The sequence below is a fragment of the Cyprinus carpio genome, chromosome A3 (genome assembly GCF_018340385.1).
Source record: "Cyprinus carpio isolate SPL01 chromosome A3, ASM1834038v1, whole genome shotgun sequence".
Taxonomy (NCBI): domain Eukaryota; kingdom Metazoa; phylum Chordata; class Actinopteri; order Cypriniformes; family Cyprinidae; genus Cyprinus; species Cyprinus carpio.
In genome coordinates, this window is record NC_056574.1 from 22,696,591 (window position 1) to 22,719,779 (window position 23,189).

Sequence of the window (23,189 nt, forward strand, 5' to 3'; positions counted from 1 at the left end):
TTAAATAATTAGAAATTAATTTTATTGAAAACACACAACCCATTACTGCCCGTATGTACAGTATAGGTAAACATGAACAAACAACCTTATAATAAGTGGACATGGCAACACTGGTTGTTGTCGACGTCAACCTAAACCCCATTATACTTGGACTAATAAGACGGCAGAGGAACTCATCATTTACAAAAAATAGACTGAACTGTCACTACAATAAGTAATACGTTAAAAAAATGCACATGAATTTAAAGTAAAACCATCGTCGTAAAAATGGCATATCAGATGGACGACTCATTGATTTCATACTTGTTATCTCGAAGGTTACGTCATCGATGTTGACCCAGTTCAGAAAAGTACCCATTGTAACATTAGCAGTTAGGCTATTCATCGTAAGGCGTACATTAATTAACATTGTAACTTATTTCTTATTTTGGAATGCAGTGGTTACATTTTTTTTGACATGAGGCAACCTCAATGACGAATGCGGCCGACATAAGTGACCTCCGGAGGGCGCAGCCACACAGAAGTTGCTCTTTATCTCAACAAAAGTTGAAGTAGCCTGCTGAAATAGGGTGCTATTCCCCAGAGCGACACCCTGCCGAAAACATTACCTGAAACACTAAATAACAACAGTAATATAGGTATATATATACTGATATGGCTTGCGAAGCCTCGCTGGGTAAGTGACTGTGTTTGTTTGTGCTCTTTAAGCGGTGTTAGATGTTTGTTACTGATGTTTCTCTTCGCTCTACAGATGACCAGATTGGAGAAGCACTCTTAATCGGGTACGTTTCACTTTGTAAACTTGTGATGTCGTTGTATGTAGCATTTTAACTGTATTATAGCCTAACTTAATGTTTAGTATTTTTTAAATGGTAATTTTCTAACCCCGAGCTATAAAAACTTAGAAAAATTAAAAAACACCAATTGAGGGACATCTGCATGGAAACGAGGAAAGAAAAGGTGTAACTTCCCAATATCATCCATGGGTATAGTTGTAGTTAACACTGAAATAAATGGTGCATTATGGGGCTGAAATTTGATATATCATTGATATACAAACCCAGTTCCAAAAAAGTTGGGACACTGAACAAATTGTGAGTAAAAAAGGAATGGAATAATTAACAAATCTCATAAACTTATATTTTATTCACAATATAATATATATAACATATCAAATGTTGAAAGTGAGCTCTCAGAGTGGCAGTGTCTCTCAGAAGTCAAGATGGGCAGAGGATCACCAATTCCCCCAATGCTGCGGCGAAAAATAGTGGAGCAATATCAGAAAGCAGTTTCTCAGAGAAAAATTGCAAAGAGTTTGAAGTTATCATCATCTACAGTGCATAAAATCATCCAAAGATTCAGAGAATCTGGAACAATCTCTGTGCGTAAGGGTCAAGGCCGGAAAACCATACTGGATGCCCGTGATCTTCGGGCCATTGGACGGCACTGCATCACATACAGGAATGCTACTGTAATGGAAATCAGAACATGGGCTCAGGAATACTTCCAGAAAACATTGTTGGTGAACACAATCCACCGTGCTATTCGCCGATTCCGGCTAAAAACTCTATAGGTCAAAAAAGAAGCCATATCTAAACATGATCCAGAAGCGCAGGCGTTTTCTCTGGGCCAAGGCTCATTTAAAATGGATTGTGGCAAAGTGGAAAACTGTTCTGTGTTCAGACAAATCAAAATTTGAAGTTCTTTTTGGAAAACTGGGACGCCATGTCATCCAGTCTAAAGAGGACAAGGACAACCCAAGTTGTTATCAGCGCTCAGTTCAGAAGCCTGCATCTCTGATGGTACGGGGTTGCATGAGTGCGTGTGGCATGGGCAGCTTACACATCTGGAAAGGCACCATCAATGCTGAAAGGTATATCCAAGTTCTAGAACAACATATGCTCTCATCCAGACGTCGTCTCTTTCAGGGAAGACCTTGCATTTTCCAACATGACAATGCCAGACCACATACTGCATCAATTACAACATCATGGCTGCGTAGAAGAAGGATCCGGGTACTGAAATGGCCAGCCTGCAGTCCAGATCCTTCACCCATAGAAAACATCTGGCGCATCATAAAGAGAAAGATGTGACAAAGAAGACCTAAGACAGTTGAGCAACTAGAAGCCTGTATTAGACAAGAATGGGACAACATTCCTATTCCTAAACTTGAGCAGCTTGTCTCCTCAGTCCCCAGATGTTTGCAGATGGTTATAAAAAGAAGCGGGGATGCCACACAGTGGTAAACATGGCCTGGTCCCAACTTTTTTGAGATGTGTTGATGCCATGAAATTTAAAATCAACTTAGTTTTCCCTTAAAATGATACATTTTCTCAGTTTAAACATTTGATATGTCATCTATGTTGTATTCTGAATAAAATATTGAAATTTGAAACTTCCACATCATTGCATTCTGTTTTTATTCACAATTTGTACAGTGTCCCAACTTTTTTGGAATCGGGTTTGTACTAAGAAAGAACCACATAATAACTACTATAGTGCAAAATATTGTGTTACAGTAAGTTGAATAGTAAAGTCTTACTGGACTTTTACTATGCAACTTACTGTAACACAATATTTCTGCTTTACCACTTTTTAAATGTTATTTTTGATTCAGAGATCTGAATATAAATAACAGAGCAATCAGAAAGCAATAAGAAAGCCATTACAGTTTCACATCTAGCAATCTATTGCTCATTCTGTAATTGGGGGTACATTTCACATCAGCTAAATTTTAAGAGATTTTATACAAAACTTCAACCTGTAAAAGAAGCAGCGTTCTAGTTATTTAATAATTTTTTTTAAAAAGTAACATAGTGGACTTGACACATTGTTAGCTCATGCACACACACTTTATTGTGTCCCCTGGCACAATAAAGGTTAAGTCTATGAGAAAAATAAAAAAGTTTGTAAGAAACAATTCATCATCATCCGTGGACACAGTCACACAGTAAGGCCATGACAACTATTTCATTCAAGAATTGGCAGGCAACATATTAGTTGACAGATTCACCATTTTGTAATTACAATGGTAGGCCTTATCTGGCCAATCGCATGTTATTTTTTTCATCAGTTTAATGTCAGTTTTGAATATATATTTGAATTAAAATCATAAAAATATTGCAAACCATAACTAATTGACAGTCAATTCTCCCTGAGTGTAGAAAAAATATTGGAGGAAAAAAAAGAGAGGACACTTATAATAATGTGATCAAAATTTCCACCCCAAAAGAAAATAACATATGATGCTGCTCACATGTTGTTGTTGTTGTTGTTGTTGTTGTTGTGATAAACCATTTTTTAGTAGCTGGGGTTGTTCATTTAAAAACATAGTTGACAGAACTTTTGACAACATAAAAAAAAAGTAGTAATTTAAAGAAAATATAATTTAAACTCAATTTTAAAAAAAAGTATTTTTCTGAAGTATTTCAATTTATTTAAATAGTTATATATATATATAATTTTAACTGTAACATTTTTATTCATTGTTTAGAACACTTAAAAACAGACATGGCAAAAAAAATTATTTATTGTGAGATTTGTGTGAGATTATTAAATACATACTTAATTAAAAAAAAAAAAAAATTCTAAAGAAAATAGTTTGAAAATTAATAAAACTAAAAAATAAAGCTACAGCCCCAATTCCAGAAAAGTTGGGACGTTTTGTGAAATGCTATAAAATCAAGAATATATTATTTGTTCATTCTCTTTAACCTTTATTTAATTGACTGACGTACAAAGAAAAATTTCCAATGTTTTAGTGTTAAATTAAGTTTTTCATGTTTATTTGAGGTAATTGTGAGTCTGTGATTAGTATAAACGTTTGATTCTTATGCAGTTAACAAATAAAATGTCTTTCAGGGTGGTAAGACACAAGGTGATGAGCGCAGCAGCCAAAGTGCATTCAGCCCCACCAGCCCTTCCTGAAGCTCGACCAATAAGCAACTGCCAGGACCAAAAGCTTGTTGAACAGTTGGCGGAGACCATCAGAGTGATTGGTGATAGGCTCGATCAGGATAAATCATTCAATGAGTCAGTCTGAGATCTGAATCTCTGTCTGTCAGATACTACTAAACATCAGTTCTGCTGTCTGTACTGGTTTTAAAACCCCAGGTTTCACTCTCTGTTCTTCTGACCTCACAGCATGATTGATGGCTTAGTAAAAGTGGCTGATAAAAGAAGTTTCTGGGAACTTGTGGAAAAGGTTTTCACAGATGGCCAGATCAACTGGGGGAGAATTATAGTGCTCTTCTATTCAGTTGGAAAACTGTCTGCAAAGGTATTGGATTAGTTAGATCCTACATGTTAGGTCCTACATGGTCTTTTAAAACTTCTGTTAATATATCTGTCATTTGTAGACATGCATCTTTATGTTTATATTTGCACATATATATCTCTTTCTTCTCAATAGATGGTCCTTGCATGCTTACCCACAATTGTTTCAGATATTTTGATCTTAAGTCTGGATTACTTCAGGAGGAATCTGTTGGAATGGATTTGCAAAATGGGAGGATGGGTAAGAAACAATGAAGACACATTTTTACATCATCTCAGATACTGGAATATGAAGCAGTATCTGAGTTTTGTTTTAATCTCGTCAGAAGATGTGTTGAGCAGTATTGATCACAATGTCATATCTATGACATCTCCTTCGTTTTTTTACCCCTTAACACAGATGCACAGTATCCCTGCGCTGGCCTGTTTCTCCTTTGAGCAATTTTCCAGTTCTTCACTTAGTAAATATTCTTCCTATTTCGGAGCCACATTGGCCTTCACTGGTGGCCTACTGCTAGGTGGCTTCATCGTCTTGAAATTTCCAAGAAAAAGCTAAGAAAAAGAAAATGAAGATGCTGCAACAGTAGTGTCCATAACACTGAACTTGAGAGAAACCATGTAGCTTATATCTGTATTTTGTAATTTGCCCCTTTTTTTATTTGAATATGCCTTTATATATATATATATATATATATATATATATATATATATATATATATATATATATATATATATATATATATATATATATGTATATGTATGTATGTGTGTGTGTGTTTATACTGTTTTGTAAGAAAACATATGCAATATGGTAATGTTAATCGATTTAAAGAAAGGTACATGTTTATTCAGGATCAGGACAGATTGTAAGGATACAATTGAGCCTAAGCTTTTTATTGGTAATTGTCATATGACACACATTAGTAGTTTTGTAGAATCTGGCTTGTCCTCTTCCTTGTACATTTAAGTATTGTGCATTGAATGTGATTAAAGTCCCCATTCTTTCTGAAAATGTATGTTTGTTTGTTTTGTTTTAAATATATAAAACAAACCAAAAATAGTAATACATAGGCCTATGTACAGAGAGAGACATTTTATTCTGAGCTACATTATAGTTTGAGGATGGCTGCTAAATATAGATTTGGTTTGGGTGGAGACGTGAAAGGAAATTAAGCAAACAGTCACGTAAAACTTTTTTTGGGTTTTCGTTTCGCTTTTATTTTCATTTAGCCTAGTGCAACGCTAGCTGTGAAGATGCGGAACTGACAACAATTGTTGAACAATATCTGATTTAGACAGCGAGATTTAGTCTACTAAACCAGTTTGAGGTTTGCGAAATGTTTATACATTGACGTAAAGGTATAGGTCACACGTAGAGACAGTTTCACTGTGGTTTGTGAAGTGGCCATCAAATCCTATCGTCGGACCAAGGAGGAAGATCATGGCATCAGGTATTTAGACTTTACGAAACAGGCCTTCGTCAGTATTTCTTAACGTGAGCTCAGTATAGCCTATAGTAACGTTTTACTTTTGTATGCAACTTTTAGATTACCAGTTTTCAACGAATCTTATTCTAAGGTAAGTTTCACATACTATTTAAGCCATGCTTATAACTTAATAAATACTTTTTATAATATATATATATATATATATATATATATATATATATATATATATATATATATATATATATATATATATATATATATGTGTGCTAGGCTATATATAAATAACCAAACTTAAAATCCAACAGAAGCTATTTACCTGGATGTCATATTTTCCGTGTTAGCCTACTGGCATTTTATTTGCCATTCATTTTGGGTAGCACTAAATAAAGTATCAGTAGGCTATATTATTACCAATTGTTTTTTCTTCATAATTCAAATGTTCTCAGATCAGTGAAGGACCAGGTACAGAGGGTGGGAACATGCGCACCGTCTCTTCCTGAGTCGCAGCCAATGAGTGATGAGCGGGAGCAGCTCCTGGAACAGATGGCTAGCCTCATCAGAGACATCGGCGACAGTCTCGATCGAGAGCCAAAATTTAACGAGTTAGTATTGAAATCTCTTTTTTGGTATGCGAGAGTATTACGGTGTAATAATTATGGAAGTTCGTTTCTGCCTCTAAGTAAATACATTACTTTATATTAAGATTAAAGTTAATGTTTGATAGTTTAAAGGGATAGTTTACCCCAAAATAAAAAAGAATTAACCTATGAAAACGAAAATTCTTTCATCACTTACTTACCCTCCACTACATCGTTTTATGGAAGTCTAGAATTGCTAACTTCAATTACCAACATTCTCCCAACATTCTTCAAAATGATTAAGTAAATTATTCTTTTTGGGGTGAACTATATGTTTAATCTGCAATTATGAGAACTGTTGGCAATATTGAGATAAAAAGTCAGAACTAAATGTTACAATCATGAGAAATGAAATACAGAATTGAAATTGCAACACAAAGTTGCAATACAAGCTTCCTGTGTAATGAAAGAGCAAATCTGTTTAATTAAAGATGTGTTTGATTTCAGCATGGTTGATGGTTTAGCACGTGTGGTGAATAGACAGAACTTCCAGAACCTTGTAGACAAAGTTTTTGTTGATGGCATCACCTGGGGGAAAATTGTCACTCTGATCTGTGTTGTTGGGAAATCCATTGCAAAGGTATGCAGTGCTCTCTTTATTTTACCTACTTATTTGTTTGTGTGTGTTTCTATATAGGAGTCATTAATACAGTACAAATTTAAGTGATGTTTTATTAACAAGTTTTGGGAGGAGCATGCGCAGATAATTAACACAGCCAATTCATCATCAGTAATCACATCCATCTATCCAATCAGCGCAAGAGTGAACCCCTATCCACCTTTTTCCTGTTAACTGAAATGCGGTCCATTAAGACTACATAACTAGCTCTCAAAGATATAAATCTGCACTAAAATCCTATTCACGACATTGTCTAATGAAATGAAATACACATACGATTAAGACGATGGTTGTGCTGTGATTTCAGCTATACTTGCATGTAAAATAGAGTTAGAAGCAAAAGAATATATTTTTTAACTGAAAGTGCTGCTCCTCTCTGCGCTCACTGAACAGAGCAGATGCAGAGAGAGAGGTTTGTGCACTGGAAAGCAAGACCTCGTGCTTGTGCGGCAGTAGCGGAGAGTCTCAGAGACCAAATAAGGTATGTCCAAGAAAGTCGCTAGATTTGTCGCTAGTCGCTTTTTTGGAAAAAAGTCGCTAAGGGGGTCTGAAAAGTTGCTAAATCTAGTGACAAAGTCTTTAAGTTGGCAACACTGACTACAACGTGAAAACAGCATTTTCAAATTTATCCATTCTGGACAGCGTGTAAAAATGCGGGAAGGCCAAAACAAGAGGAAAAGATGCTTTTTCAACAGAAATGTATTAATGTGGACAAGGCTTGAGGAATTGCCAAATCTAGCAACAAATTGCTAAGTCGGCAACACCGTAGGCTACCCAGGCATTTTTAGCTTGTCCCGTCAAATGTCACTAACCCTTCTACTTTCCCACAGCCTAAAGCTACAGCAGCCGAAGCAAGCATGAAGCTGCTTCTACTTGCAACACTGGGCCGCACATCTCAGTATTTCCATCCTGTTACTTCTAACCCCCCTTTTTTCCTTTCAGTGGCCTCCAGATCCCATAGCAGACGTTAGCATAAGGCTGCCTCCACTAGCAGTGCAGGCTACACAGGCTCTTCAGGACATCACACACCCCACCCCCTTCCCACAGCTAACAGCTACAGCAGCTGAAGCAAATGTGAGGCTGCCTCCATTTGTAACATGCCCACATCTCTTCCGCTCCCTCATGCTACTAATAACCATTTTTTCTGTTCAGTGGCCTCCAGCTCCCGTAGCAAACGCTAGCGTGAGGCTGCCTCCACTAGCAGTGCAGGCTGCACACAGGGTCTTCAGGACTCCCTTCCTGTGGCCTACAGCATGTGAAGCAAGCGCGAAGCTGCTTCCGCTTGCAACACAGGCCCTCACATCTCAGACTTTCCTCCTGCTGCTACTTACTCCTTTTTTCCTTTTCAGTGGCCTCCAGCTCCCGTAGCAGATGCTAACGTGAGTACGGCTCCGCTAGTGGCACAGAACAATCCGGAACCCCTATCATTACCAACCCCCTCCCTTACCCGTGGCCTGCACCCCCCCCCACCCCCTTTTTCTTCAGCGTTCCCTCCCTGAGCAATCCCAAGAGTGAGCATGCCTCCACTAATGGCACAGGCCCCAATGCCCCCCCCCTTTCCCCTCTTTCTTTCACTCCCGGAGCCGTCCCAAGCGTGAGCATGCCTCCGCAGACTGTTCTGGCAGCTATCCTTCCTCCTCCTCGCATGCTTGCCCTCCCTTCTCTCTATCTTCCGCCACACCCCTACCCATCCCTCTGAACAAGCTCTCCGAACCCTCATCAGCCAACCCCTTTAACGCCAGTCCATCCCTGTTCACTCGAACTCCTGACCCACCATAGCTAACCCTCTTTAACATCATCTAATCCATCTATACCGGCCCATCCCCACTCCAGCCGTCCCAGCAGCATCCTGCTCCCGCAGGGGATTTACCTAATTCCCACACTGCCACAGCAGTCCCCGCTCTTGCAGGAGCCTTTTCTGTCTTTCCCTACTGCCGCAGCAGTAGCCGCTCCCGCAGGAACCTATTCTGTCTTTCCCTACTGCCGCTGCAGTTCTTGCTCCCGCAGGAGCCTTTTCTGTTTTTCCCCACTGCCACTGCAGTTCTCGCTCCCGCAAGAGCCTCTATCTGTATTTCTCCACTGCCGCAGCAGCGTCCGCTCCCGCGGGAGCCCTTTCTGTATTTCCCTACTGCTGCAGCAGTGTCCACTCCCCCAGGAGCTTTTCCATTCTTCCCCACTGCCCCAGCAGCCCCTGCTCCCGCAAGAGTTTTTTTTCCCTGCCCCCCCCCCCTTTTTTCCAACTGGCCCAGTAGGTCCCGCAGGAGCCTTTTCCGTATTTCTCCGCTGCCGCAGCAGTGTCTGCTCCCGCAGGAGCCTCTATCTATATTTCTCTACTGCCACAGCAGTGTCTGCTCCCGCAGGAGCCTCTATCTATATTTCTCCACTGCCGCAGCAGTGTCTGCTCCCGCAGGAGCCTCTATCTGTATTTCGCCACTGCCGCAGCAGTGTCTGCTCCCACAGGAGCCTTATCTGTTTTATTTTTTATTTTTTTTCCACTGCCGCAGCAGTGACAACTCTCACAGGTGCCTTTTCCGTATTTATCTACTGCTGCAGCAGTGAAAGTTCCTGCAGGAGCCTTTTCTATCTTTCTCTACTGCCACGATAGTAGTGTCTCCCGCAGGAGCCTTTTAGCTCTCTTTCAGCAGTGAACGCTTCCACAGAAGCCAAATTCTCTTCCTAGATACCACCGCAACAAATCTATACCAAAGGACGTCCTGCACCCCTCTAACATTAAGCCTTGCTTTTTGGGGGCTGCAAATGTACGTATCTGGCTGCTGTCCAGTTCTAATTGCATTTTTGGGGGAGCGCTTGGGTCCGGGCTAAACACCGAGCTAGGACTCCTCTTCCTTTACAGGGGGAGTACCCCGGGCTCGGGAGTAAGTACCGAGCTCAGAGCCCTCCCCCCGGAAAGCACGCCAAATACGCATAACCCTTTACCTCAGTTTATTATATGTAAGTTTGAACTCATGAAATGATGAAGGATACATTCAATCCAGCTCACTTCCTATAAATTTCACAATTAATTTGTAATGTCAACATACATTTGTAGGGTTTCAGTGCCCAAACCAAAGTGTTAATGCTCTGAGGATGGACTTTAATGCATCTGTGCTTGTTTTTTGTTTTGCATTGATAGATTCTTGCTGATTTTGTCTCAGGCGTTGTATCTTGGACACTGGATTACTTCAGGGATAACCTTCTGAACTGGATCTGCAATAGAGGAGGATGGGTATGATTTGATAAACATGACCATATTTGTACTACACAGCATAGCATTGATAAGACATCAGTAATAGTCACTCTTTTAAATACCTGCAGATCAACAGTATTTCTTCTTTGGCTCATTACTCGTTTGAGCGAGATTTTGGTTCCTCATCAAGCCTGATCTCCCTCTCCTCTGGAGTCCTCTTCATCAGTGGAGTGCTGCTGGGTGGCCTCATTGTCTGGAGACTGAACAGATGTGCCTGAGGAGGGTCAGTGAAGGACTGATGAAGTGAGAAAAGGGGGAATGCTGGGATTTACATATGCAACGGACCAAAAATAATGATGATCTTAGCAAGTAAGAGAAGGCTGATTGGCAATACAATGCACAGTAATAAAGTGTAAAATATTATAATGTATAGTGTAAATCAGACAGGAATTACAGACTGTGATTTTTATTTTATTTTTTTGCCTGTCTCAGTCCATGTGAGTGAGGAGGGATAGAATAAATCCAGAATGGGAAGTAAAGCAATAACTAGCAAGACTTGAACTGTTATAGGTGCTGTGCCAAGACAACTGTTCACTTTAATGTCTATGTCTACTGTTATTAACCTCTACCTCGTCTATAAAATGTATAAATAACTTTTAAATTACTATGTACTATAAATATAATGTACAAAAATGTTATTTTTACATTTGAAATGTAATTTTCAACTTTTCCAAGTGCTAAAGGCCTGCATTAAATAAAGTCCTTCCCACAAACCCATGAAGGTACATGTAAAGGAAAATCATTATTAAAAATCTTTATGAAAAATTATTTTGATGTTTAATTAGCTTGTAAAGGAATTACATTTATGAAATGCTAACATTAAAAAATGAGCAAAAACAGAAAAGTAATTGGATCCCAGAGTAACATGAAAAAATCACAACAAACATTTGAAGAATCACACAGGACACATGTTGAAAATTTTGGCATGAGCTTTTAACATTTTTATTGACTTTTTGATAACTTTTTCTTTTTAAATTGGATTTCATTTTTCTAATTGTTTTTATTTATTTTTTTCTTATCTGTAATGGAGAAGATTTGATCAGGTAGGTTAGCATTCACGTTCAAACTTCCATACTTTTAATAATATAATGATTTTTAAGTCTCCGTTTTCACAACTCTGGTAAATTATTACAGTTTATTCATTTTTTTCTTTATACATTTCAAAAATATAAAAGGTAAATAATAAACATTCCATTGAAATATATTTTATACAGTTCTTGATATTTTTTTTCCCTTTTTTGTATGACAATAAAATTGTATCCAGCATCAATCTTAGTAGCATAGAACTCATCCATTTCTTTTAGGAACCTTCTCTTTCTCACTGGCCTCTCTTTCTAACTTTCTCTCTCTCTCTCTCTTTCTCTCTGTCCCTGTTTCTTAACTTGGGGGGTGTATGGTTAGGCTTGCGCTCAGCAGTAGACACAGCAGCTCCATTAGCTGTGATAGTGCAATGAATTCCCCCTTCAAACAAGCTACATAAAATAACTAAAGTAGAAAAGTACAGGTAGTGCATATTGGGTCAAACTATACTATTATAAATGCACAGACACATGCGGTGTAAACGGAGTTCCTGCAGGCTGTTTTGTCGACATCTGCTGCATCTGTTTAGCTCTGAGTCTGTGGAAGCTCTAATGAATATTTACTACAAATATATACAGATAAATAACATCTTTAAAACAATATATAAATATGTAATTTAAACATAGAGTCTTTCAGAATGGCTAGCGTATAGCCATAACATATTTGGCATGGCTACATTTGTAAGAGAAAGGGAAGTGAGAGAAACCAGAAACAATATGCTCTTTCGTTCTCTCTAATTGTCTCAGAAAGAGGTCGCAGAGTAGAGAGCCCAGGTGAAAGAGATGGTCACCTCATTCTGGCCATTCACAAATTATTCACAAGTTATGTCCTCATTGTATTCCATGCATGCATTATAATTCAACTTCAAACAATATGATAGAAAAACACAAGAACAAGGGATGCAAAAAAGTTTCTTCCTCAAAAATATAGAAGGAGAGGGAACAGATGAGAGAGGGGAGGGGATGCAAACAGGAAGTTGAGAAAGCGTGAAGTCTTATTCTGGCTTTGTTCTGCTCCTCTCTGATATGTTTTGTATTTGGGTTTCAAGTAAAGGTATGTTGAGCTGTCAGCCATCTGGAGGGGTTGCGGTCTCATTCACGCTAAGACAAGCTCTCACGGGAAGCATTCGCAGAGAGAGCATCTTCAATTGATGTGGCCGGTTTGTGTACACATTCAGGGAACAGTTTCAGGCACACTGGATTTCTAATTAGGGATTAGATGAACATGTCCCCAATTCCTAATGAGAAAAAGGTGGCCCTCCGTCATTATTGCTCCAAATCCCATCCAATCAGACTTTATGAACGACCAGAGAGGTACACGTCATCTTAACCAGTCAGCAAATGCATTGCAATTTGGAACTGAGTACCACGTATAAAACAAGTTCTTGTAACATAGATGTCCTACAGACCCTCTGAGATGAGTATATGCTTACATATAAACGTAAATGTTAATTCGGAAAGTGCGTGAGTGTCTGGGCATGGCTACTACAGCTGCACAAATCTGTCGCACCTTCAAGCTACTTGGACCAGCTGCTAACGTTTGAATTAAAACTACACGCTCAGCAGATAATGCTGGCTCTTGTGGTGATGGAGCTGCATCTGTGTCGTTTTCCTCCCTGGACACACAGCACCGGTAAACAGACACCAGCCTGCTGGCCTGAGCACATGGCGTGTGTATGTGAGTGTGTGTGAGCTGCTAAGGTCTTGATTAGGTGTTGCATAGGTAGTTACTAAACTAAGCTTACATCTGATTCTTAACGATGAGTCATGGTGTTTTAAGACAGCAAATGACATTTTAAATCAATGTAAACATACCTTAAAACACCTAACCAGACTAACCAACTTTTGAAAAGTAACCTCGTATCTTGTTGAAGAAGACACCAAATGCTTTAAACAAACAGTCAAACAGTTACTCACATGTGTAAGCGATGATTTTAAAGCGACATTGGCAGAATCATGGTCTCCTCTCACACAGGATAATGCTAATACTGATGCTAATATCAGAAATCTGCTGCTAAGTTCATAAGGAAGTCCGTTTTGGTATGGCATGGCTGGTTTTAGTGGGTGCTCAGCATATGCAAATCTTAAGAATATTAAATAACTGAAACAGAATCTTGTCAAAGCCTTGCAATGCTCTGTACCACCAGAAAATAAACTACAGAATAAAATGAACACTAATGTCAACATTTGAAACAAACTCGACACAACTACAAAACCATGAATCAGCATGGTCTCCTGAGCACCTTTAACTCATATGGAGGCGCTACTCTCAAATTATGGCTTCCTGCTTGAAAAACCGTGCTTTGCGATGTAAGTACTCAGGGTCTCAAGACACAGCAGTTCACACAATGCTAATATTCATTAGACTGGATGCAGGCTCACTTTCGATGGATAAAGCCTTGATTTACCCACAGAATGTGGATGAAATGAAAAGAACTAACATCGCAAATCAACCCAGAACTTTCCATCAGGACTCAACTTAAAATCCCACTTACTCTTTAGACCCATAACTGTCAAAAGAACAGAGCCCTATAGGTGTCGGAGATCTTCAGAGGAGCTGTCGTGCCACTGCTGGAGGCTGCCATGACTGAGGGAGATAGTGAAGGGCAGCGCAGAGTGCCAGGAAAGTTCCAGTAAAGGGTGAAACGGCAGACATAGAGAAGGGAAGAAATGTCACTTGAAGCCATTGAGGGAGCAGTGGTAGTTGAAGGAGTTCGTCTCATCATTCAGCTAGACTCAGTGGGGTTTGTTAATCTTTTTTCCAACAAAACTGTGTGAATCTTGCAATCCTATATATTTTTGCATTATTATTTTTTTTTAATTCAAAAACAAAATATAGAGCCTCTTTTTTATATATATATATTCTTTTTTTTTCTAAATTTAGTAGCATTTAGCATAAACTTTTATTGTTTCCATTTGATTTTGGTGTTTAGTGATTTCAAGCCCTCTAATTTGGGATTCAGGGCTTGCAGAAGTCATGCAATTTAGTCATGCTGGTAAACAAAGTGAGAAAAATGCATTTTTAGTTTTCTCTTTTTTTCAGCTTTTGTTTAAAGTTCACCCAGTCCACTTAAAAACCCCTCTGTCCTTCAACAGGTATCATGCACTTGTGTTGTATTTTCTGTTCCCCACATGAAGGTGAAAAAGTGGCCCCATCCACTGATCCAGAGTCACCCATATTATACTGTGCAAACAGAGCGGTCCTGTCCATGGTTTCCTCTTGTTCCTCTCAGCATAATCTCTACCATCTTTCTCTCTGTTTTGTTTTGTTTTTTCCATTCATGCCATGCAGTTCATCTACAGTGGAACAGAAATGCTGAGATGCAGAGAACTAAACTAAGAGAGAGAGAAAAGAGAGAGGCTAACGCTCTTTTCTTCATAGCTGACAAAGTCACCTTTCTGTGAGCCCTGAGAAGGACACTCTGAACAAGATTTCCAACTGGATGAATGGGGAAACAGTACAATATAGGAACATGGCAGGCCAATGACGCCACTGTCTATTTTCCTTCAAAGCACGTGCAAGATCTCCAAAAGGTAAAGAAGTGGAAAAGGTTTGGCTGATGAACCGTTTGATTGAAGCATTTCATGAGCTTGACTGTCAACGTGTGTTTGAATATAACATCGAAGAACATCATGATTGTTTTTTCCCCACACATTACGTGTATCTGAGACTGGATTGAGGGTTTTTGTCCACTTTCAGGTGCATTTATCATGGTGGAACGCCCAACAAAAATAGTTCCCATCACTTTAAAATTGCATCCATTTCCATCAGGAAGGGCTGAGGGCAGGACATACTACAGTTTGTATGCTGAATCCTACCCGTTTTCCAAGGCCAGCGACCCCTGTAGGAAGAATGTGTTCCACATCCTCCCAGGACGTGATATTGTCAGTTTACTGCACCTATGTTGGGGGTTAAAATTAGCAATGGAGAGATGAGTGTTACAATGTTTTCTTCCAGTTGGTTTAGCGAAGCACTCCTTTCATCTCTCGTTTTCTCTCTTTCACCATCTCTAATCCTGTGGTGACTCTGGGTGTTGCCTCCGGACAGGTTTTCGTGGTTGGGGAGCTTTAGAAAAGGGGCAGTTCAGAAGCTCAGCACTGTAGGGAAGAAAAGAGAAAGACAGAAAGAGAGGGGAATAGGAAAATGGAGGACAGAAAAATCAGTATCGCGTCACACGTCCCTTCGCCTTAATACAAACGCATTAAAAGCTACACACTGCTAGAGGCTTTCACAGATGCCAGCCGTTTCAGACCACGCAACTGTGAGAGCCAAAGCTAAAGAAGCCAAACACACATTTTTTTCTTTTTGTTTGTTTTGGAGAGATGTCCATGGAACATTATTTTCAAAAAGCCTCCTAAATACCAATGTAAAAAGAAAGGAAACAAACCAAAAACCCAAGTGTACTCATAGCAAAGCCCATCGTAACATGCGCTCAAAAACAAAACACACAAATGCAAGACTCTTGGAATCACACTCACAAAAACAAACACACACACAAAGCTGAATAAAAGTTCCAGTCGTTGAGGGCCACAAAATCTTGTTCTAAAACTATGTCAATAAAATCAACAGAATCAATTAACAAGCACTGATTTTGTCAGCCCTCTAGGATGGACCAGAACAAAGCAAAAGCTCATTGTACATCTGTGAATCCCCTTCACACAAAGGGTGCGTCCAAAGACGACTCGCTATTCCCCATGAAGTGCCCTTATTTTTATATTTTACCAAACAGTGAAGCTGGCATAGGGAATAGAGAGCGAGTGCACCATTTAAGCACAGTGCCAAACATTAGAAGAGCGGGAAAACAAAGTGTCACACAAAGAAAATCAAAACACTAAGCACACAGTCAGGCACATCACATGAAAACACGAAGTGTGACGCACAGAACACCATACGCACATTCTTACACTGAGAAGCGTTCAGCTCCCTTCCTCCTCTCTTTGCTTTTTTTCTTTCTTCCCCAAACTGTCCTCCATTTCACGACGCCTTTCTTCATTTGTTGACAATCCTCCCAAAACTCTGTTCCCCAAACACACAATCTGTCCATCTGACCCTCATGCTTTCATCTCCTGAATTTGGTTGCATCCGGATTCCACATACAGGATTTTTGTGTGTGTAATCCATTTATGACAGACCGTGTTTGAAAAGTTCTTCTTCTTTTCTTTTTTTTAAACAAATCACTCATTATTTTCCCTGTTTCTCATAATGTCATCCGGGCTTTTTGGTTGTTATTTGGAAGCAGTAAGAGTTGGGAATTAATGAAAGTGACAAATGAAATGATGAAATGAAGGATGTGAAGGACATTGTGGAAAAGGAAGACGTGGAACGAGTGTTGGGATCAATGTGTTTACACAGATGCATGCATACATGGGGTGTTCCCATCTGCCTCTCTCTTTGTTTCGAATGACATCATTTTGGAAGCACTGGTATAGACGGACAAAAAGAGATTTACCTGAGTAGTGACAGGGAAGCGTAAGTCAGAAACAGAGAGGATTCTGGATAATGTTGCTAAATCATTTTTTGAACTCGACCTGCTCTCCCCATTTTGAATGCCTCATTTGAATCAAACGATAGCTTCTGTGCTGTTAACTCCACATGCAGTCAGTGTACAGGAGAATTATTTACATTGTCCTCCGTGATTGCATGCAGCCTCTGCTTACCAGGGCATTCGCTAACTAAGCTAACTAGTGGCAGGCCTGTCACTTTCGCATCATAACTTCAGAACTGAGATAAAGGGATAAAAGTGGAGTCATCCCATCCACTCTGATTACGCCTTTGCAGATAAGACTACACACAGCAAAACCACAAAATGCACTAGGATGCTAAGTGCTAGCTATCTTGAATGTGTGGAAACATGCATTGCTGCAGTGAGCAGACTTCTTAGCATTAGCTTCTTTCTCTCTGCTCTGATCAGTGTTTAGTGACACACAAGAGAGAACAGGAAATCAATCCTTCGGAGTCTGTTCAAATAAATGCCTAAAGAATCTTTCCTTTAATCTTAAATATAACAGGTAAACATTAAGGGCTAAAATCTGTATTCTTAGCCTCTAAAGTGACCAAAGAGTGCTAATGATCTACGACAGCGAATGCTACGTTAGTTCATCCCCCGTAAAACCAGCAGAGGGGGCTAGAGCTGAGGTTAACACAACAGCAAGGGGGAGGAGACCAACTAATCTGCTCATTAATAATGCAAAACTAAGAGGATTAAACAAGACTGATGATGTCATGAGATGAGAATACAAACTAAAATGGACTTGTACGGGAGCTGATACAGGTTTGGGGGCTCAGGTGTGTGTTTGGGAATGTATTTGTGAAGGAAGAAGTGGATTTTCTGTTCTAGTCTTAGTTCACAGTTACTGCTTCGTTTTGCATATATCTGATAAGCACTGGGCTTTCAGAATAGTTCTCTGTGAAAAGATGAAAAAGAATAAATCATATAATGACAGTCTGCAATGCTTTTGATGTCTAACAAGGAAAAGAAAACTTAAACAGGTACATAGTTAAAGCACATTCAAAACCCCACATTCAGTACAACAGTTGTAATGGTCTCTGCCACCAAATAGCATCTTAGCATGCAAAACTAAGCCCCGCCCCCACAGCAATCAAGTCAAAAATGACAGATTGGTAACAAAACATCAATGGAAAAAAGTTTGTACATTTGTTTCATGCAAATCATTAATATGCATGTGCATATGAATATACACATCCATATGTACACACTCGTATCAACAAACATGTTCATAAACCTTTATGTTAAAATACATTTTCTTATCAAAACACATAGACTTATAATTTCCTTATTGCTCGCAATAGAAATCCATGCATGTGGAAATTACAAAGTCATCATTCAAAACTGCACATATCATTAAGACCTGAACTATACACCCTTATAAAGAGCATTAAAAACACAGAAAGGAAAAAAAGAGAGATGAAGAGGAGAAGAAGGACATGGAGGAGACACAAGGTGAGAAATAAAACAGTGTTTTGGCTGGACCTGAATCACACAGGCATTTTAGTCTTCCTCTTTCTCTCCTTCTAAATATAACAGGTCATTTGTCTGAATTTAAGATTATAAATAATGCACACTTGCACTTGTTTGTTTTACAAGGTACCTTGTAACATACATTTTTAATAGCCACCTTTTAAAACAATTAAAAATCTATGATAGATCATTTGCCTCAAACAATTCCGCCGTGCAAAGACAAAACACAGTGAATGCATATTTTCTAAATTAAGTTATGAGCAAAATCAGCTCTTTTAAACTATAATAACTATATATAACTTGTGTGTTGGATGGGTTTGACTCAACTATGCTCAGATTCACTACAAACTGTGTGGTGTAGTTACTGCATTTTGTCTTTGAATGGCTAAATAACCTGCTGGTTCAAACGAAAAAAAAAAAAAGCCTGATGAATTATCGTTCATAACAATGATCTGAGAATCTCCCTAAAACACTGAACACACATGTGGCGTAGCATAAATCTACCAGATGGTCCCTGCTCAATGTCCTGAGGTCTTCAGTGTATATATGAAGCATGTACATAAAGCAGTGCAGCGCACATGCATGCAGACAAATGATGATTGGCGTTTTATTCATTAAAGCACAGTGCCACACATTAGTTTGCTGCTGCCATGCAGATGCTCCATGTAATCAACATCCTCCATGGCTTTCTTCACTCTAGCAGTGAACTTCTTTAAACAGGAAAGAAGAGAGGAGGGAAAGAGGAGTGTAACAAGTAATGTGGCAATAGCAAAAACATGAAAATAAAAAACCTAAATGCAAATAAATAAATAGTAAAATAAATATATTGCTTAATTCAGAAGAATGATTACATATGAACTGTAGTAAATGAACAAATTATTAAATATTAAATGTGTTTGTGAAATATCTCAGTTGCAAGACAATAAAATCATCTAAATAAATAATGCTACTTTGCTTTCTGATAAAGTTTTGTCATGTGTACCCCAGGTTTTCTGTTGTTTCACATGGAGAAAAAGACAAGAAGCTTTGTGAGCTGCCATTGCAGAGATATCTTCAGCAGAGGTGTGTATTGCATCTGTGCACTCAAATATGCAGCAGATCGTCACTAATATGGCTCATATATCTGCATTTCAGAGAGTTCATTTTGTCATCTTTTCTTTTTCTTCTCTTACTGACCGCTGTCAATCCAGCATCCATTCAATGTTCCCTCCTTTATATTGGAACGAAGGTCAGCATCCAAGAGACAGAGCAGGTAAAAATAAAAATAAAAAACAGAGAAAGAAAAGAAGAGGACCAAAGAGAAAACAAACTGAACTGATTTTCTACTGCATTCAAATTATAGGAATAACAGTAATCAGAAAATGATTATGACGAGGGAGGGTAATGCCAGTGATGAGGATGATGATGATGAAAAGGTCCAGCTAATTCTTGCCCTTTGTAGGGAAACTTTGAGGCCACTGTCTGGTTCACCACAGCCCCAGTGTATATGCGGATATGCAGTGAGGAGTGCAGTTCAGCTTGATATGTCTTCATATTGATGAGGAAATACCATAATAAGAAAAGGATATAGTTTAAAGACAGTTCCTTCATGCACTAGTATACAAACTGAAAAGGGTCCCGAAGAAGTGCAGAAGGTTATAGGCCCTTAATAAGAATGGCTCTTCCTTATTTATTTTATCTTTTTTCGCCATTTGTCCAGACCACTGCTCTTTTCATTTCATGGTACTTGGTGTTGAATATACAGAGAGTCAAAATATAAAAAGCAAAACGTTAATTGTAGATTAATATCCATGCAACAGCACGATATCCTGTCCTCCCAAAATGTCAACTCCAAACCCCGATCCGAATCGCAATGTCCAAATGCTTAGTACAAAAATAGCTTCTTTTTTAAATAATGATCAGTTCTCGGTCTCTCTGTTAGTTTACAACAGTTAAAGTTTGCAGGATTTATCTCCAGCTTCTCAGGGTCAGAGGTCATCATAATAGTTGATATTGCACAAGAATGGTTCAAGCGTTTTTCTTTGTCCAAAATAAAGAGCATAATTAATAATATCGGTGTGACTTATATTTTAAAATATCAGTTGACAACAAATGTTGCTGTAGGAAATACTCAGTGTGTGATTAAAGACGGTCCTTGTGTTTATCATAATCATAATATTCATCATGTTCTATGGCCCGAATCACCAAAAACTCCTTCAACACAGTCAAATTAGCCAAAATGATCCAATCCGTTAATTCTCTACTGCAGGGCTTAATTAGAAGTTCAAATCAGTCCAGCATATGGTGCGTTTATATTCATATCCTCATAGCAGTTAAAGGGGATTTTAGATATATTCTACTTGCCTAACTGACGTCTTTTCTAGCATGCACTTGGACTACTTGCATGTTGTCTGTGACCTATGACCTTTATCATTCCAAGCTTTGATATGAAGTGGATTTTCAAGGCCTATTATGGTGTATCAAAGCTGATCTCAGTGACTAGTACTCAATGAATAAGCCTGCTGGATCACAGTCTCGTGTTTTTTTGTTTTTTTTATACAACCAGCAGTCAGGCAGGAACATGAGGAAAAGCCAACTACTGTCATTCAACTACAGGGGTAGATTTCCTACAGGGTGCTCGTCGCTGTCTATGGACCAGTGAGGAGTTTTATCCTAATAATATTCAGTGCTTCTTTTTTTCATCTTTGATAAGGCATAATCCGCTTACGTTACAGCATATAATTGTTTTTAGTTGCCTGTCTGAAATATTGCCTGAAGTATATGCGATGAAGTCATTTTAGTACTTAAAGCTCTAAATCCCTAAACAAATTCATCCCACTCCCTTTGAGGCATGACATATTAAAAAGAGTGCTGTGTACCCCCACCCTGTCCAGTCAATGGAGGAGCAGAGGTGTGAATACTTAGCATCGTTATTGTGATTATTAATACTATTGCGCTGTGATGGTGCGTATTTTGTCATCGTTCCCTAAGATGTGCTACAGAATGGAGGGTATGGGGGATCGGCAGCGGCGCAGGGGGCCGGGGGTTTCGTAGGGCTCATAGGGTGGGTTGTTGATGGGGGTGATGGGGGTCAGGCGCAAGGGGGCCCCTGTCATCCCCGAGATGTTATTGAGGCTGCGGGACTTCTCGTAACCAGCAGCTACAAACCCAAGAATCCGGTGGATGGTTAATGGATAGATTGCATACATTAGAGAAAGATGAATAAATGGAATTATTATAATGAAGTATAATGATAGAATGTAGTTTTTAAAGTTCAAAAATCAGGGGAAAGGAAGGGAAGGGGAAAAAACAAAATGAAAAGCAAAGAATGACAATGAAATGGATGTAAATGACACAGAAGCAGACAGACAGAAAGACAGACAGGGACAGGCAGAGACAGGGACAAGGACAAAACAGGAAAATGAGAGTTATGAAATGTCATCAAGTTTTCTTGTCAAATTCTTTGTTGTTGTTGTTGTTATGGCACAGCAGTATTAAAAAAAACTCCCTTTAGTCGCAGCCACATACAGTTTTCAGGGAGAGATAAGAGCAGATGTGTAAAAGAGCAGGTGGATGAAGCACCTGATGGCTGACTCAGACCAATAGTGAGGTAAAGAGTTTAGCATCCAGGTGTTTGACCCAGTCTCAGACGGAACACTCTGCGTTCTGATACTAGCACTGGAGTCCAACAGAGGAGCTCCGTCTAGTCAAAGCAGCCTCACTCAGCACTGTGGGCCAGGTGAAGCTTGTGCCTTTCAGACTAAATGTCTTTCCATTATTAGCAGCAAATCCGTCTTCCTTTCACACACAAGTGTGTTTCAGATGACCAGGGACTTAAAACAGCTTCACGTGACCCTGAGTGCCTGAAAGCTTTCCTTCCACATCCATTTCTGGCTTTGTTAAACTTCTGATTTCATTAGTGTGGCCAAACTTTCTTAAAGGGTTCGGGTTGTATTCTCCTCTCACCCACCAAGTCCAGTGTTGTTTAATTTGGTTACAAATTCTCTTTTCAGGTCTCAGTGATCTTTGTAGGTTATATTAATATATTAATATAGTCAGATTTCAAACGACTTCAGGGGGAATTCACAAAAAATGCTTTGCGTGTTTCATTCTTAATTCACTTCAAAGATAATGGCGGACATGCCCACAAAAATATGTGCTGAATGTAATTTCACATCATGATCTGTCAAGGCAATCTGAGTATTAGCTTCTGGATGATTCAGTATGCACACATCTGTCATTCTTTACCAGGACTGTAACACATTCAACCAATGTGATCCGGCTACTTAAACCGAATCTTCCAAGTTTGGGGTGAAATAAAAACTTTGTTTCAACAAAATTTTTCATATAGCTGAATACTGGTTATAATAACAGTGAAACACAGCTTACCTCTAGTCTGTCTGATTGTGTATAAAGGGGAACTGGACTCAGATATTTTTTTTTTGGAAAAAGCCATCACGAATGGATATGGAAGGAAAAGCTGGCACATTACATAGTTGACAACCCCCTCCTGACACAGGAGAACTTCCCACACAGACACAAACACAGAGAGTTATAAGTCTTAACAGAAGAAAACAAGAGACAAAAGCTCACAAGGAAGGAAAAACATGGGGAGTTAAGAAGGTCCTACTGTCGTATAGTCGGCAATCCTATCTCCAGTCCCTTGCGTGATGTAGTTCTGAAGCATGTGTGTGTGTATGTGTGTGTGTGTGTGTGTGTGTGTGTGTGTGTGTGACACAGAGGGCTGCTGGGACACTCTGGGTGCTGCACAGCCACTTGTCATTCAAAATCTACACCAAAGCATCGCCTATAGGAGCTGCAAAGGAAGGCAATGGTAGATAGATCTGGGTCATCATGTTCCTCACACCAGACCACTTGTGCAAGTCAGAAAGTGACATCATGGATTTGAAGAAATATGCATATT

The 23,189-nt window shown here is 39.2% G+C and overlaps 2 protein-coding genes across 13 annotated transcripts in view; one reads left to right on the forward strand and one right to left on the reverse strand.

Annotated features, from left to right (window-relative positions):
* Nucleotides 1–123: 123 nt before the first annotated feature.
* Nucleotides 124–10,995, forward strand: LOC109054919 (apoptosis regulator BAX-like). The gene is made up of 13 exons (XM_042724465.1): nucleotides 124–350; nucleotides 439–676; nucleotides 752–782; nucleotides 3,862–4,032; nucleotides 4,144–4,279; nucleotides 4,412–4,516; nucleotides 4,676–4,945; nucleotides 5,150–5,726; nucleotides 5,823–5,853; nucleotides 6,170–6,325; nucleotides 6,809–6,941; nucleotides 10,114–10,206; nucleotides 10,296–10,995. The coding sequence occupies exons 2-7, from the start codon at nucleotides 655–657 to the stop codon at nucleotides 4,829–4,831; spliced, it is 621 nt and encodes a 206-aa protein (XP_042580399.1). The 5' UTR covers nucleotides 124–350; nucleotides 439–654; the 3' UTR covers nucleotides 4,832–4,945; nucleotides 5,150–5,726; nucleotides 5,823–5,853; nucleotides 6,170–6,325; nucleotides 6,809–6,941; nucleotides 10,114–10,206; nucleotides 10,296–10,995.
* Nucleotides 10,996–11,138: 143 nt separating this feature from the next.
* The window catches only part of LOC109059036 (potassium voltage-gated channel subfamily C member 1-like), a 56,461-nt gene continuing 44,410 nt past the window's right edge, over nucleotides 11,139–23,189 (reverse strand). For 6 of the 12 annotated variants that reach the window (XM_042724376.1, XM_042724355.1, XM_042724372.1 and 3 more), the window contains 2 exons: nucleotides 16,204–21,425; nucleotides 11,139–15,404 (listed from right to left, as the gene is read on the reverse strand). In XM_042724376.1, coding sequence (XP_042580310.1) covers nucleotides 21,262–21,425 — 164 coding nt within the window. In that variant the 3' untranslated portion in view covers nucleotides 11,139–15,404; nucleotides 16,204–21,261. The remainder of the gene's footprint in view (nucleotides 15,405–16,203; nucleotides 21,426–23,189) is intronic. The other 6 variants (XM_042724405.1, XM_042724342.1, XM_042724392.1 and 3 more) reach the window with 6 other exon arrangements.

Bases quoted from the DNA above. Each gene is read 5' to 3' on its own strand.
- LOC109054919 (XM_042724465.1), top strand. From the start codon at position 655: ATGGCTTGCGAAGCCTCGCTGG. The intron at 783-3,861 runs GTACGTTTCACT...AATGTCTTTCAG, and splicing joins GGAGAAGCACTCTTAATCGG to GGTGGTAAGACACAAGGTGA. The intron at 4,033-4,143 runs GTCAGTCTGAGA...CTGACCTCACAG, and splicing joins CAGGATAAATCATTCAATGA to CATGATTGATGGCTTAGTAA.